At 35.7% G+C, this 14,347-nt stretch overlaps 1 protein-coding gene across 3 annotated transcripts in view; it reads left to right on the top strand.

Moving 5' to 3' along the window:
* WWP1 (WW domain containing E3 ubiquitin protein ligase 1) overlaps positions 1–14,347 on the top strand; it is a 140,593-nt gene that overhangs the window by 103,740 nt on the left and 22,506 nt on the right. For all 3 annotated transcript variants that reach the window (XM_050801228.1, XM_050801226.1, XM_050801227.1), the window contains exons 21-24: positions 2,641–2,761; positions 8,161–8,265; positions 11,108–11,204; positions 11,659–11,731. In XM_050801228.1, the coding sequence (XP_050657185.1) occupies positions 2,641–2,761; positions 8,161–8,265; positions 11,108–11,204; positions 11,659–11,731 (396 nt within the window). The remainder of the gene's footprint in view (positions 1–2,640; positions 2,762–8,160; positions 8,266–11,107; positions 11,205–11,658; positions 11,732–14,347) is intronic.

Below are 14,347 nucleotides of genomic sequence, written 5' to 3'. Positions count from 1 at the left end.
ACTGGGGTGGTTTTTTTCCTATATTTTTCAGCTATTCCTGTCAATAGAGATCATTTAGGTTGTGTCCAGTTTGGGCCACTGCAAAGAAGACAGCAGAAAACTTCCTTAAGCATGAATCCATACATCCTGCTACTTGTTTTGTGGGCTAGATTTTTAAAAAGTGAAGTTACTTGGTCAAAAAGTATTTAATAGATATTGCTATGTGGCTTTTGTAAAATGTCACAGCCATTCTTTTTTCCCTTCTTGTAAATTGCTATGGCCTTTCAAATTTATATCCTTAATGTCTCTGCTTACCAACTTCAATGTACCCTTCTTAGCTTGACATTCTTGGCCTCTTCTGTTTCTGCTAAACCAGTCATCTCTGAGTGAGAGAAATTAGCAATAGCTGATTTTCTTCTTTTGTACTTTTGTACTCTGTTAGATATTTTTGTTTTGCTTTGTTCTGCAGCGTGCATTTATTACACTAGTTGGAAAAAAACAGTAACACTAGATTTTGAGGAAAATATATTCACAAAGATCACGCATAAGGCACTGGACTTTTTTATTTGTTAAGCCTGAGCCTTCCACAAAGTCCAACAAAAATAAGTACCACAACCTGAGTGGTTAAAAAAATGCTATCAGTGGTTTCAAATATCAAAAGCAGTCTAAATAAAATCTTACCATGTAAGATTTATATTCACTTTCTGTAAAGTTAAGCACTGTTTCAAAACATTTTATCACTGTAATACTATTCATAGCTAATCATGAATGCAGCAATTTTTGGAGGATTTTGTTTCAGTTTCAAATAATAACAGACTTTAGTCTTATTTTTTAATCCTGCTTTTGCAAATTATATGATAACACTCTTGTTTAGTTGTGATACCTTATTTTTAGTGCACAAAATAGGCCATCAGTGAAGCTATAAGTAAATGAATGGTAGAAATATATATGAAGTACTACTGGAATCTAAAGTAGGAAGAGAGGTAGTGTTTCTACTGGGAGGAGTCAGGAAAGTTCTTCATAAGACATTATGTATTAGGTTACGTCTTAAAAGATGCATGAGAGGCTGGTGGCTCCTGCCTGTAATCCCAGCACTTTGGGAGGCTGAGGTGGGCGGATCACTTGAGCCCAGGAGTTCAAGACCAGCCTGAGAAACATGGCAAAACCTCATCTCTACAAAAATAAATAAATAAATAAAATTTTAAAAATAATTAGCTGGGCATGGTGGCATGCGCTTGTAGTCCCAGGCACTAGGGAGGCTGAGGTGGGACTATCACCTGAGCCCAGGGAGGTCAAGGCCGCAGTGAACCAGGCAACAGAGTGAGACCTTATGTTAAAAGAAAAAAAAAAAAAGATACATGAAAGCTTGCCTGATAGAGGGAGATTTTGGGACAGGGAAAACAGCAAGAGCAGAATTGACGTATTAAGGGGATAAGTTGATAGTGAGAATTAGTGGCTATAGTGAAGCCTACAATGATAGCCAGGGTTAAAATTACCTTGGTTTAAAATTTGGTTGAATAGAAGGTGAGCAAGTGAAAACACTGAGTGTGGTGTACTCTTATAATGAGTGTGGTGGTAAAGAGATGACAGAGAGGAATTTAAAAGAGACACTGGGTTAAAGGAAGGGTTTTTGGAAAAGAATAGTCTGAACACGTTTGTGGACAAATGGGAAGAAAAGTTGGAGTTGGAGTTGAGGATACGGGACAAAGAGGGTTTAGGAATTGAAGAAAAGTTTTAGAGGCAGCCTTAGAAAAGCATAAGGCCAGCTTCCTCTAGAAAACAAAAAGAAGAGTTAGAAATGAGAGGAGTGGGAACAGCTTGGCTTTCTTTTCATCTGCTAGAATCTGTGGCTTCTCTGTATGAGGTGGTGTATGCTGCTTCTCTAGGTAGTTCTTTCCAGATCCACCTCCTTTTGGAATCTCCTTTTACAGATTTTGTGTCACTGACACATTTTCTTCCTTATTTCATTTCTATCATACTTCTGTGCTCTTATAGCTGCTTTATATGTGTCTCTTCAGAATGTTTTGTTTTCATCTTGAGTTCTTCTATTCTAGTTAGGAAATCTTCATGTTTTCCAATAAACCAGCAAGTAAAGAACCTGTTCTCCAGCCTTAAGCCCTCTCAGACGATAAGCCCTCACCAGTCCATGGCCTGTGGACATATGGTCATTACATACTACTGAGACAATCCCTTGCCTCCCTGGTGTGGAAGGCTTTGAGTCAGAGTCCTCAGGTCTGTCATGGCAATGCTTGGTGTAAGGACAGCCTGTTAAATGACTAGCTATTCCTTTCCCGGTGAGCACATGATGTTTGGATGTATTTGTCTAGATATAAACAGGAAATAATTAGTGCTAGGATTTGGCTATCTTACTAAATAGTGAGGAACCTCCTATTTATTTTCTTTCTTTTTTCTGTTTTTTCTTTCCTATTTATCTTAAAAGCATCCTTTTTAATAGTTGCCAATGTGCTAGAACTGATTTCTTTGAATGTGTTAACTCTAAAATTATGTGCATACATACATATACACACACATCACATTTATATGTATATATATATGTGGCATATTTAGAAAAAGAGAAAGAACTATAGAAGTTCTTGGTGTTTTTAAGTATTTTACTTCACATATAAATTACCTATTTTTAAATACTATCTTTATTTTCAGTTTAATGACAGAATGGCGTTTTTCTCGAGGAGTACAAGAACAGACCAAAGCTTTCCTTGATGGTTTTAATGAAGTTGTTCCTCTTCAGTGGCTACAGTACTTCGATGAAAAAGAATTAGAGGTTAGGCCCTTTTATTTTGCTATTGTAGGGAATGTTAGTGGGGGGAGGGACTAATTTTGTGCTTTTACAGAACAGTGTTCACACATTTAAAAATCCTGTAGCACAATCTTGAATCCTCTCATTTGTCCTGATGTCAAGGTGGTATTTATTCTAGCATTGGGTAAGAGTCTTAGTTATGTTCTCTGAACTATATAATGCCATGAGCACAAAATCATCAATCAGTGTCAGTTGTTAGGGGTCTTGAAGAGTTATTGGAACATTATTAATAATTCTGAAATTTCAGTTTAGTAGTGAGTTGCTTCAAAGATCAGAATTTTAAGTCATGAGTTGTTAGTGGTCTTAACTACATTTAGACTTGGTAGAAGTATATCAGGTGTGCGATAAAATATATCTTAAAATATACCATCTTAACTATTTCTAAGTGTTCAGTAATGTTAAATATATTCACATTGTGCATCCAATCTCCAGAATTTTTTCATCTTGCAAAGCTGAAACTCTATATCCATTAGACAAGTCCCCCTTTCCCCAGCCCCTGGCAACTACCCTTCTACTTTGTTTCTGTGAGTTTGACTACTGTTGATACCTCCTATGAGTGAAATCATACAGTATTTTACTTTCTGTGAGTGGGTTATTTCACTCAGCCTAATATCCTCAAGGTTCATTTGTCCTGTAGCATGTGTCAGAATTTTCTTCCTTTTTTAGACCGAATAATACTCCATTATAGGTATGTACACTACCACATGGTATTATCCGTTCGTCCCTCGAGGGACCTTTCTGTGGCTTCCATCTTTTGGCCGTTGTGAATAGTGCTGCTGTGAACACAGGTGTATACATATCTCTTTGAGATCCTGTTTCTTTTGGATATGTACCCAGGAATAGTGTTGTTGGATCATATGGTAAACCTCTGTTTCATTTTTTGAGGAACTACCATACTGTTTTCTAGATCAGTTGCATCATTTTACATTCCTGTTAAACATGTAGAAAGATTCCTGTTTCTCCACATCTTTCCCAACACTTATTTTCTGTTTCTTTCTTTTTTCTTTTTTTTTTTTTTTTTTTGCTTGTTTTTTTAATAGTATCCACCCTAATGGGTGGGAGGGGATATCTCATTGTGGTTTTGATTTGCATTTCCCTAATGATTAATTATCAAGAATTTTCTAAGTCTTATTTTCCCATATGAAGTTAGGACATAGGCCGGGCATTTGAATAGTTCTTGGCATTTCCTCTCTGCCTGCTTTGGGTGTGCTATTTTAACTGTAGCCATATTGGGCCTTTTATTAAGAAACTTGGTTCTTTCATGTAATCAAATGTACATATGAAAAACAGTACTTTAAATTTCATACAGTAATATTCCTATGTAGGAATTAAGCCTTCTAGCAACTCTGGAAGTACAGTCATCCCTAGGTATCTGTGGGGGATTGGTTCTGTAGGGCACCTGTGGACACCACAATCCATGGATACTCAAGTCCTTACGGTTACAGTATATAATAGTATAGTATTTGCATATAACCTACACACTTCTCCCTTATACTTTAAATCATCTCTAGATTACTTATAAATACCTAATGCAATGCAAATGTTATGGTAAATAGTTATTATACTATATTTTTAATTTTTTTATTTTTTTAATTGTTGTATTATTCTTTTTTTCTCAAATATTTTCAATCCACCATTGGTTGAATCTGCCGATACAAAAGCTGTGGATATGGAAAGCCGATATATATGAAAACCAGGACTCTGAGCCTGGCTGACATAGACCGTCACTAATCCTGGTTAACATCTTTCTTAACAGTTTGCTTACACAAATTAACAGAAACATATTAGAAGATTAGCATGGAAGACATTTTTAGAGTAGTATTTATTAATCTTTTTAAAAACCACAGACTTCATTTTTAATCTGAAGACAGACATCTTGCATCCTCTAAATTCATACACCTAAATACTCCATACCTCCCATTAAGAATGCCTATTTTAGAGGTGCACTCAAAGAGGGATGTTATAGTGGGAGCCTTATATTGAAGTGGAGATGAAATTAAAACAGGAGATCAAGAAGCATAATAATAGGAACATGTAGTTTATGTACCCTTGGCAGGGTGTATAATGTTCTCACATACTGCCCTGTGTGTGGGAAGGCCATATGATACTTTTCTTTTACATATAAGGTGACTGAAGCCCTTTATGATTATTTGCCTTGACCTAATCAATTAAAAGTACAATTAAGAGTGCTAATCAATTAAGAATGCAGAGCTGTGTGAGAAAATAGATTTTGTCTTGTTTTGCTTTGTCTTAAGTTTTACTCCTAGTCTGTTGTTCTTCCGTCTGCTGCCATTCATTGGCTCTCTTATCACAGTAACCGTTATTCATACTATTATTCACAATAATGGCTATGCATAATCACACCCCCTTTTATAGGTTAATATCTGTTTAATGCTTAAGATACAGTAGTCATTCTTTATGAAAACCCCTACCACACTAGGAATAGAAGGCAACTTTCTTAGTTTGATAAAGGGAATCATCATCAACAACAAAAAACCTTAGCATTATTCTAAATGGTAATATTTTGAAAGTTTCCCATTGAGTTTCGGAAAAAGGCAAAGGTGTCTACTCTTACCACTTCTATTCAATATTTTACCAAATACCCTAGCCAGTGGCAAAAGCAGAAATAAGAAGCATAAAGATGGGAAATAAGTAAAACTGCCTATATTCACAGATGAAAGCATGAGTTTCAGCTTAGATTAGAAAATCCTAGGTAACCCACCAAAAAACTACTAGAAATAAGGTGAATTTAATAAGGCATGGGTACAATTTTAATACTTTAAAAATCAATTGTATTTTTATGTATTTGCAACAGACACTTAAAATTAAGATTTTAGTTTCATTTGTGAAAGCTCAAAAAATGAGCAAATTTAATCAAAAACACACAAGACCTCTATACCAGCCGGGCGCGGTGGCTCACGCCTGTAATCCCAGCACTTTGGGAGGCCGAGGCGGGCGGATCACGAGGTCAGGAGATCGAGACCATCCTGGCTAACACGGTGAAACCCCGTCTCTACTAAAAATGCAAAAAATTAGCCGGGCGAGGCGGCGGGCGCCTGTAGTCCCAGCTACTCGGGAGGCTGAGGCAGGAGAATGGCGTGAACCTGGGAGGCGGAGCTTGCAGTGAGCCGAGATCGCGCCATTGCACTCCAGCCTGGGCGACTAAGCGAGACTCTGTCTCAAAAAAAAAAAAAAAAAAAAAAAAAAAGACCTCTATACCAAAAACTCAAAACTGCTCAGAAAAATTAAGGAAGACCTAAATAAATGAAGAGATATACCATGTTATATTGTTAAAGTGTCAATTCTCTTCAAATTGATTTAGAGATTCAACATCTCAGCAGAATTTTTTTATAGAAAGTGACAGGCTGATTTCAAAATTAGAAGGAAATACAGAGGCCCTAGAAGAGCAGAGCCAATTTTGAGAAAGGACAGACTTGGAGGATTTACATCACCTGATTTTAAGACTTATTTCTAATAGTAAATAAGATAATGTGGTATTTGTGAAAGAAGAGACAAATTGGTGGAACACTAGAAAGTCCGGAAGTAGACCCTATATTGTCAATTGATTTTCAGCAAAAGTGCTAAGATATTTCAATGTGGAAAGGGAATATCTTTTCAACAAATGATGTTGAATCAACTGAATGTCCATATGGAAGAAAATTAACTATGAACCTACTTCAGTCCATATTTAAAATTAACTTTGACCTTACCTCTGCCCATAAAATTATTCATGCTTACAATTAAAGAGAATTATAAGTCTGAATGTGAAAGTGAAAAAGAAAACATGAGAGAAATCTTGATGCAGGCAGAAGTTTTTTAGAACACAAAAAGTAATAACCATGAAAGAAAAATATGGATAAATTGGACTTCTTCAAAACTAAAAACTGCTCTTGAAAAGATACCATTAAGTGAAAAAGTAACCTACACACTGGGAGAAACTGTTGAGACAGAGATCTTATATCTGGAATATATTAACAAAAAACTCATGGAACTCGATAAAAAGACAAGAAAACATTTTTAAATAGACAAAGGCTCACTTCACAATAGGAGATACACAGATGGCAAGTAAATACATGGAAAAATGCTTATTAGTAATTGGGGAAATGCAAATCAAAACACCACTTTGAGATAGTGTTGGTAGTTTCTTATAATGTTAAATGTACATCTACCTTATGGCCTACTAGTTCTACTGTTAGGTGTTTGTTAAAATGAAATGAAATATATATCTAAACAAAGACTTGTACATAAATGTTAATCACTTTATTCATCAATGCTAAAAATTGAAAGTAACCTAAATGAATTAACAAGTGAATGGATAAGCAAATTGTTGTATATTCATATAATGGAATACTACTCAGTGATAGAAAATATGAACTACAGCATGGATGAATCTCAAAAACATGTTGAGTGGGAAAAACAAAAGAGGATGTGTGTATATGTGTATGCACTATATATGACACAAATATGGACGTATGCATATACATGACATTCTTAAAAGGACAAATATAATCTGTGGTGAAATCACTGATCACCTGAAACTAGGATGAGGATATGGTTTTGATTACAAAATGGGATATGATGGAAATATTCTATATCTTGATTGTAATGGTGGTTACACAGGTGTATACATCTGTTGAAAATCTTCTAACTATATACCTAAGTTTGTGCATTTTATTCTATGTAAATTATAGCTCAAAGTTGACTTATGAAAAAAACTTAAGAGATAAGTGTTACATATTTTACTATGCCTAAAATAATGTTCATTTCATATACAAGTTGAGGTTGTTTGAAAATTTCACATATGTAGAATATTCCTAGAGAAGCTGGATAAATTATTAATAGGAGGTTAGTATTTTTTTATTTTTAAGTATATAAGATAGCATAGATTTTTTAAAATGAGAACCAGAAATAGGTTTGGAACTAATGAATTTGGATACCCAGTTTGGGGGAGATCGATTGATCTATCTATGTATCTAGATATATATCTATGTATATATCTAGATACATATATACACACATATCTAGATATAAATCTATATATATAGTGTGTGTGTAAATACACACACCATATATATACACATGGTAAAGGAGACATGCTTTTCAGTATAGCTGTTTTTCTTGAAAATACTCTAAATGTAGTTTTTATTTTGAGTTCAATAAACATGGGTAAAGTACCAGAGAATCCTTTATGCTAAATTGCCACAGTTTTGTTCAAAAGATTTGCTTATTGTTATCATTATATGCCGTGCACATAGCTTTTCACATAATTTGCCATGTGCATGACTGCATTAGGAAATTTCAGTCATATGATTACTCTCTTCACTAAATCTTTATCGTAGCCTGATTCTGTGCTCATTTCCCAGGTTATGTTGTGTGGCATGCAGGAGGTTGACTTGGCAGATTGGCAGAGAAATACTGTTTATCGACATTATACAAGAAACAGCAAGCAAATCATTTGGTTTTGGCAGGTATTTGCTTTTATCTTTTTTGAAACAAAGTACTCAACGTATTTGAAACAAAGTACTCAACATATTTTCTAATGAAATGGTGGTTTTAAAAATAGCTTATTATTTTTAATTGAGACTGCTTTTGGACACAGTTTATAATTTTCCAATTCTGAATCTAAGAGAATAGTGTGAACACTTGTCAAAAGTACTTTCTATTGCTTCTTTGTCTTGCTAAAATGAAGGAGTGAATGACGGAATCTTATTTAAGTAATAGTTTAATGTTAATAGTTGTAGGCATAGCAATTTTTTTCTAGTGGTATCAAAGTAGTCTAAATTCCACTTAATTCTAGAAGTAAATGAGGAAATATGTTTGTAATGATAGTCAGTGCAGATATTTTAATTCCTCTGAGGTAATATATACTAGGGAATTAGAATGATCGAGGGCATAATGTCATAAGAGTGACTTTATTCATTTATTTATGTATTTATTTTTATTTTTTTGTGTTTTGCTTAAACTGTAATAGGATGGTCTCAGGAATCCAAGTGTACCACACTAATCTTGAACATTTTATTTTAATAGACTTTTGTTTTGTGTGTTTGAGAATTTAAAATCTCCAGATCAGGGATATTCTTCAGATAACTTCTCTACTAATTGGGACTCATTTGAGCAATTTAACGACTGGACTTCTGGCTTACTTCTGCTTAACTGTTTCATTTTCAGGTGAAGAGTAATGCTAGGTTTTGTGTTACAGTATACTTTCCAAAAGTTGCATCTTTTCATAAGGATGTGTGTCATGAGTTTATTGCTTGATATTTTAAAGAGATGTAGACACTTCTAGAAATTTATCTTAAAATATACTTCCACATGTGTAAAGTGGCACATACCAAAGTAATGCAATATCATTGGTTTACTAACAGAGACTTGAAACAACCTAAATGTCCATCAGGAGAGTACTGAGTAAATAAACTATCATACATCCATTCTATATGTCTATACCTTGGAGTCATTCTTTTTTGAGACAGAGTCTCACTCTATTGCCTAGGCTGGAGTGCAGTGGCAGGATCTCGGCTCATTGCAACCTCTGCCTCCCAGGTTCAAGTGATTCTCCTGCCTCAGCGCCCCCACTCCAAGTAGCTGGGATTATGGGTGCGTGCCACCACGCCCAGCTAGTTTTTGTATTTTTAGTAGAGACAGGGTTTCACCATGTTGGCCAGGCTGGTCTTGAACTGCTGACCTCAAGTGATCCACCTGCCTTGGCCTCCCAAAGTGCTGGGATTACAGGTATGAGCCACTACGCCTGACTTTTCTTTCCATTTTTAAAAATGCAAATTAACAAAAATATTGGAGAATAATGTTTCAATACAGTATTAAGGGGAGAAGGAAGATGCTAAACAATGTGTATAATATGATGCTTTTTGTTTAAAGACTTATCTGTATAGTAAAAGTGTATGTTAGTATGGAAATATATCATCTTTGAAAAGGCAGAGAAAAAACTGGAAACAGTTCTAGAGGGGTGCTGAGCAGTTGGAGGCAAAGGTAGGAAAGCTGCTTTTCATTAAGTAAAAGTCTTTTGCATTCTATACTATTACCTATTATAAAATAAATACATAAATAGGAAGGAATAAATCAATTTTCACGCCTAAAATACCTGAATTGCATTGCATGCAATATGCATACTATTGTCTGTAACCTTCCCTTTCAGGCTTTTTACTAGCTTCGTTACATTTGGTCTTCCCTGGCTTTCTGTTTATACATTTGTATCTACATAGCCAATGAGCTTAAGCTTAGGGTCATATAAATCCAAATGAATACTTGTGTTTTCTGAAGTGGGTTTATTTTAGGGGAAGTGGTGAGGTTTATGCCAGACCTGGTAATAAGTTTTGTTTCTTGTGTTTTGTTGAAATATGTGCCTCAGCACAGTTCTTCACTGAAATATTTTGGGACATGATTAGCACAGCTGTTTTATCTTATCCTTAGCTAAAGTTTATTCCCTATTTTTAAGATACATTTCTACTCTTAATCTGCTCCCTATGTTCCTTGCTTTCTGTTATACTCAGACCAATCAAATTAGTATTTCACCACATTGCCCATTTATGTCTTTGAAAATGACTAGTCAGTGAAATAGATAATTTTAGAGAAATGTGTACTTTGGTTTTTCAAGTACTAGTCAGGAAGAACACAAAGTGTTAGGAAAATGGTGTTTCATGGGAGAAAATACCATAGACTATTAAGAGTGGCAGCAGAGAGGTGTTCATTTGTTTTCTGTAGCTTAAAGGGGAGATGGGTAATTGACTCAGGGAGGAATAACAGTGGTTTAGGGCTCATCTAGACTTGAGTTCAAATGTTAGTTCTGCCACTTTAGCAGTTTAAGAAGGACAAATGATTTAAACTCTCTAGGCCTCCATTTCCTTATGTGTACAGTGGGGATGCTAATGATTCTACCTATCTCATAGAATTGTGAGAACTAGATCCATGAAAACCAGTGGCACACTATTTGGCAGGAACCCTTAATAGCTGTTATACTACAGCCCAACAACAACATCTATCTTGGTTGCACCTTTTGTTTGACCTTACATAAATGACTTAACCTTGCCAAGATTCTCGTGTCTTTGCTCGCTGTAAGATGGGCGTAGTAATGATGGTGGCCAGCCTCCGTGTTCTCATGAGGATGACCTGAAGTGAGGTTCACAGTGTGCTTAGCATGGTGCCCACCCTTATTAAATGACAAACCCTACAACCACTTTTTCACACGACTTTTCAACCAATTCAGTGTTATTTAATTTCTTCAAGTGTGTACTAGTTTCATGATTGAATATAGTTTAGCATTTATTTCATATTAAAGTACATTGGATTTTATTACAGTTTGTGAAAGAGACAGACAATGAAGTAAGAATGCGACTACTGCAGTTCGTCACTGGAACCTGCCGTTTACCTCTAGGAGGATTTGCTGAGCTCATGGGTAAATGTAGTTTCACTGTAATTTCTCTGTAGATAATTTTGTGATAATAATGGCCTTTGGACATACAGTAGACTTGAACTAAAGATTACTCTTCTGTGCTGTAGATAGGACTTCATTTAGAAGAAAGAAAAATGAATGGCTAATATCAAAGCACTTGTAAGACAAAAATGAATGTCTCCTCATATAGCTGAGGTGGCCATTGCTTTGCTCCCTAGGGTGACTGTGAAGGGAGCGACATTCTGTATAAATAGTTTTCTTCCCACTGATTTAATTCTTATTGCTGGATCTCTGCAACAGTAAGAAGCTTCTTCAGGCAGAAGCAGCTTACATTGTGAATTTCTTCTTTATTTCGTATCATTCATATGATTATGCAGCATGTTCTATTATTTAAGTAGTTGTCAGAAGAAAAAAGTTTAAAGGACCAGATAAACTTTGTCTTATTTTCCTGGTGTAGGAAGTAATGGGCCTCAAAAGTTTTGCATTGAAAAAGTTGGCAAAGACACTTGGTTACCAAGAAGCCATACATGGTAAGTTCAAGAATCCTAAATACGAAGGTGAAAGCCACAGAGAATCTTTTGTTTTGTTCCTTTAAAAATATGTAAGATCCAGTATAACTGCGTATTCATTAAAGTAGTCAGAATTTCAATTTTGAGAACACATTGATTAATACAGCATTCTATAACTGAACACTTTAGCGTGTTCTCATTAATAGAAATACTTGAGAAATGCATCCATGGATTCAACAAATATTAGTGTACCCACTATGTATAAAGTAAGATTTAAGTATTCCCTGTCTTTTATGAAGTTTGTGCCCCATGGTGGGGCGCAAATGACAAACAGATAAACAAATAACTATTTGCAAATCCTGGTAAGTCCTTCGAAGGGAAAAATGAGAGTACTCTAATAGAGAACAACTAATGGGAACCTACTCTGGGTTGAGTGGTCAGGGAGATTTCTTGGAAGGGGTAATTTGCTTAAGTTGAGTTTGATAAAGAGCATGCTGTGGGAATAAGCAGAGAAAGAACATTCTTTGCACAGAAATGCCAAAGTAAGCAAAGACCCTGAAGAAATTGTTTTTCAAGGAAATGAAGATGATAGGTATGATTGGAACTTGGTAAATCAGAAGAAAGGGAGATGAAAAAAATTGGGGGATGTAGGCAGGGATTAAATTATGTACAGCCTTATAGGCTAATATAAAGAACTGAGATATCAAAGAAAAATTAGACAGCTTTGAAAAGTTTTAAATAGCAAGTAATAAATCCCAGAAAAATCGGCCGGAAAACAGTATAGGGGAGGAGTTGGATGCAAGGGTGAATGCAGGGAGAGTAGTTAGGAAATTGTTATAGTTACCCAGGCCAAAGATGACAGCCTGGAGATACGTGATTCTTTCAGGAGGTCAAAACTATTTTCATACCAAGCCATTATTTGCCTTTTTATCATTTTGAAATTTCTACTTGTGGTGCAAAAGCAATGGTTTGTGAACCTGCTTGTGCCTTAGCATAAATCAAGGCAGTGGCACCAAACTGCTACTACCTCTGTATTCTTCAGCACCATATACTTGAGGTTTAAAGCAAGGGGAAAAAAAAAAAAAAAAAAGCAAAAAGGCAGGTTCATTGAAGTTCTTTATGAAGCAGTAAAAATTACTAACTTTATTCAATCTTGATGCTTGAGTATATGTTTTTTTAACATTTGTGTGACAAAATAGGAAGTCTGAAATAGCACTTGTGCACACCAGAGAATGATTTTCTTGAAGGAAAGCTCTTGGGCAGTTGTTTGAGTTGAAAACTGAACTACCTTGTTTTCTTTTATGGAACACTATTTTTACTTGAAAAAATGACCCGCCAGCAGTTTATGCAGACTTAGGTATTTGACAGACATTTTCTTGAGAAGTAATGTTGTTAGCTTGTCATTTTAAGGAAAACAATAGGCATTTGTTGGTGGTGATAATTACCACCATGAGCTTGAGAGCTTCTGAAGACTTTCGTCAATGAGATTAGTGAGATTGTTTGTTTTTTGTTTTTTTGAGACGGAGTCTTGCTCTGTCACCCAGGCTGGAGGGCAGTGGCGCGATCTCAGCTCACTACAACCTCCGCCTCCCAGGTTCAAGCGATTCTCCTGCCTCAGCCTCCTGGGTAGCTAGGATTACAGGTGCGCACCACCATAGCTGGCTTATTTTTGTATTTTTAGTAGAGACGTGGTTTCACCATGTTGGTCAGGCTGGTCTCGAACTCCTCACCTCGTGATCTACCCGTCTTGGCCTCCCAAAGTGCTGGGATTACAGGAGTGAGCCACCATGCCCGGCTGATTAGTGGTATTTTAACAAATGTGATTTTTTTTCCTATTATATAATTAAATGAGTCAACATTTAGAAAATCCTTATAATTCAATGAGTCATTATTTTCAAATGATCAGTGAATGCTACAACAAATGTTACAAAATGACGCATGAGTAAAAGATCTATTCAAAGTGCAAGAGAGTCTGGGCACAGTGACTCACACCTATAATCCCAACACTTTGGAAGGCCGAGGTGGGAGGATCGCTTGAGCTCAGGAGTTTGAGACCAGCCTAGGCAACATGGTGAAACCCCGTCTCTACAAAAAATACAAAAATTAGCCGGGTGTATTGGCACACACCAGTAGTCCCAGCTTCTCTGGAGGCTAAGATGGGAGGATCACTGGAGCCAGGGAAGTCAAGGCTGCAGCGATCCATGATCACACCACTACACTCCAGTCTGGGTGACAGAGTAAGACCCTGTCTCAAAAAAAATCAAATCAAATCAAAAACAAAGTGCAAGAGAGAACAGTAAATTTTGTATAACAAAGTACAAAGTGTTCTTTGACCTGATTTCGAACCATATTGTGCATTCCCTTGTCAAATTTAGTATCAAAGAATAATATCGATAATTATCTGACAAGATGAGTAGAGTATATCTCTATTTCTAACTATTTTTCTGTGTGGGGCAGTAGATTAAATGTACAAGTAGATATCAGAATCCAGATGTTTTCTGTTACACCAGATATTTAAAAGATTTCCAAAACTATAAAACAAAATCACTCTTTCCACTATATTTTTTTGGAAATACTTGGGTTTTTCCCATTAAAATGTTTATTTTCATATCAAAATGAATTAATACTTTTTAAACT

Source organism: Macaca thibetana, chromosome 8 (genome assembly GCF_024542745.1).
Source record: "Macaca thibetana thibetana isolate TM-01 chromosome 8, ASM2454274v1, whole genome shotgun sequence".
In the NCBI taxonomy this organism is placed as follows: domain Eukaryota; kingdom Metazoa; phylum Chordata; class Mammalia; order Primates; family Cercopithecidae; genus Macaca; species Macaca thibetana.
The sequence above is the reverse complement of the archived record's forward strand: the minus strand, read 5'-3'. Positions and strand labels throughout refer to the sequence as shown.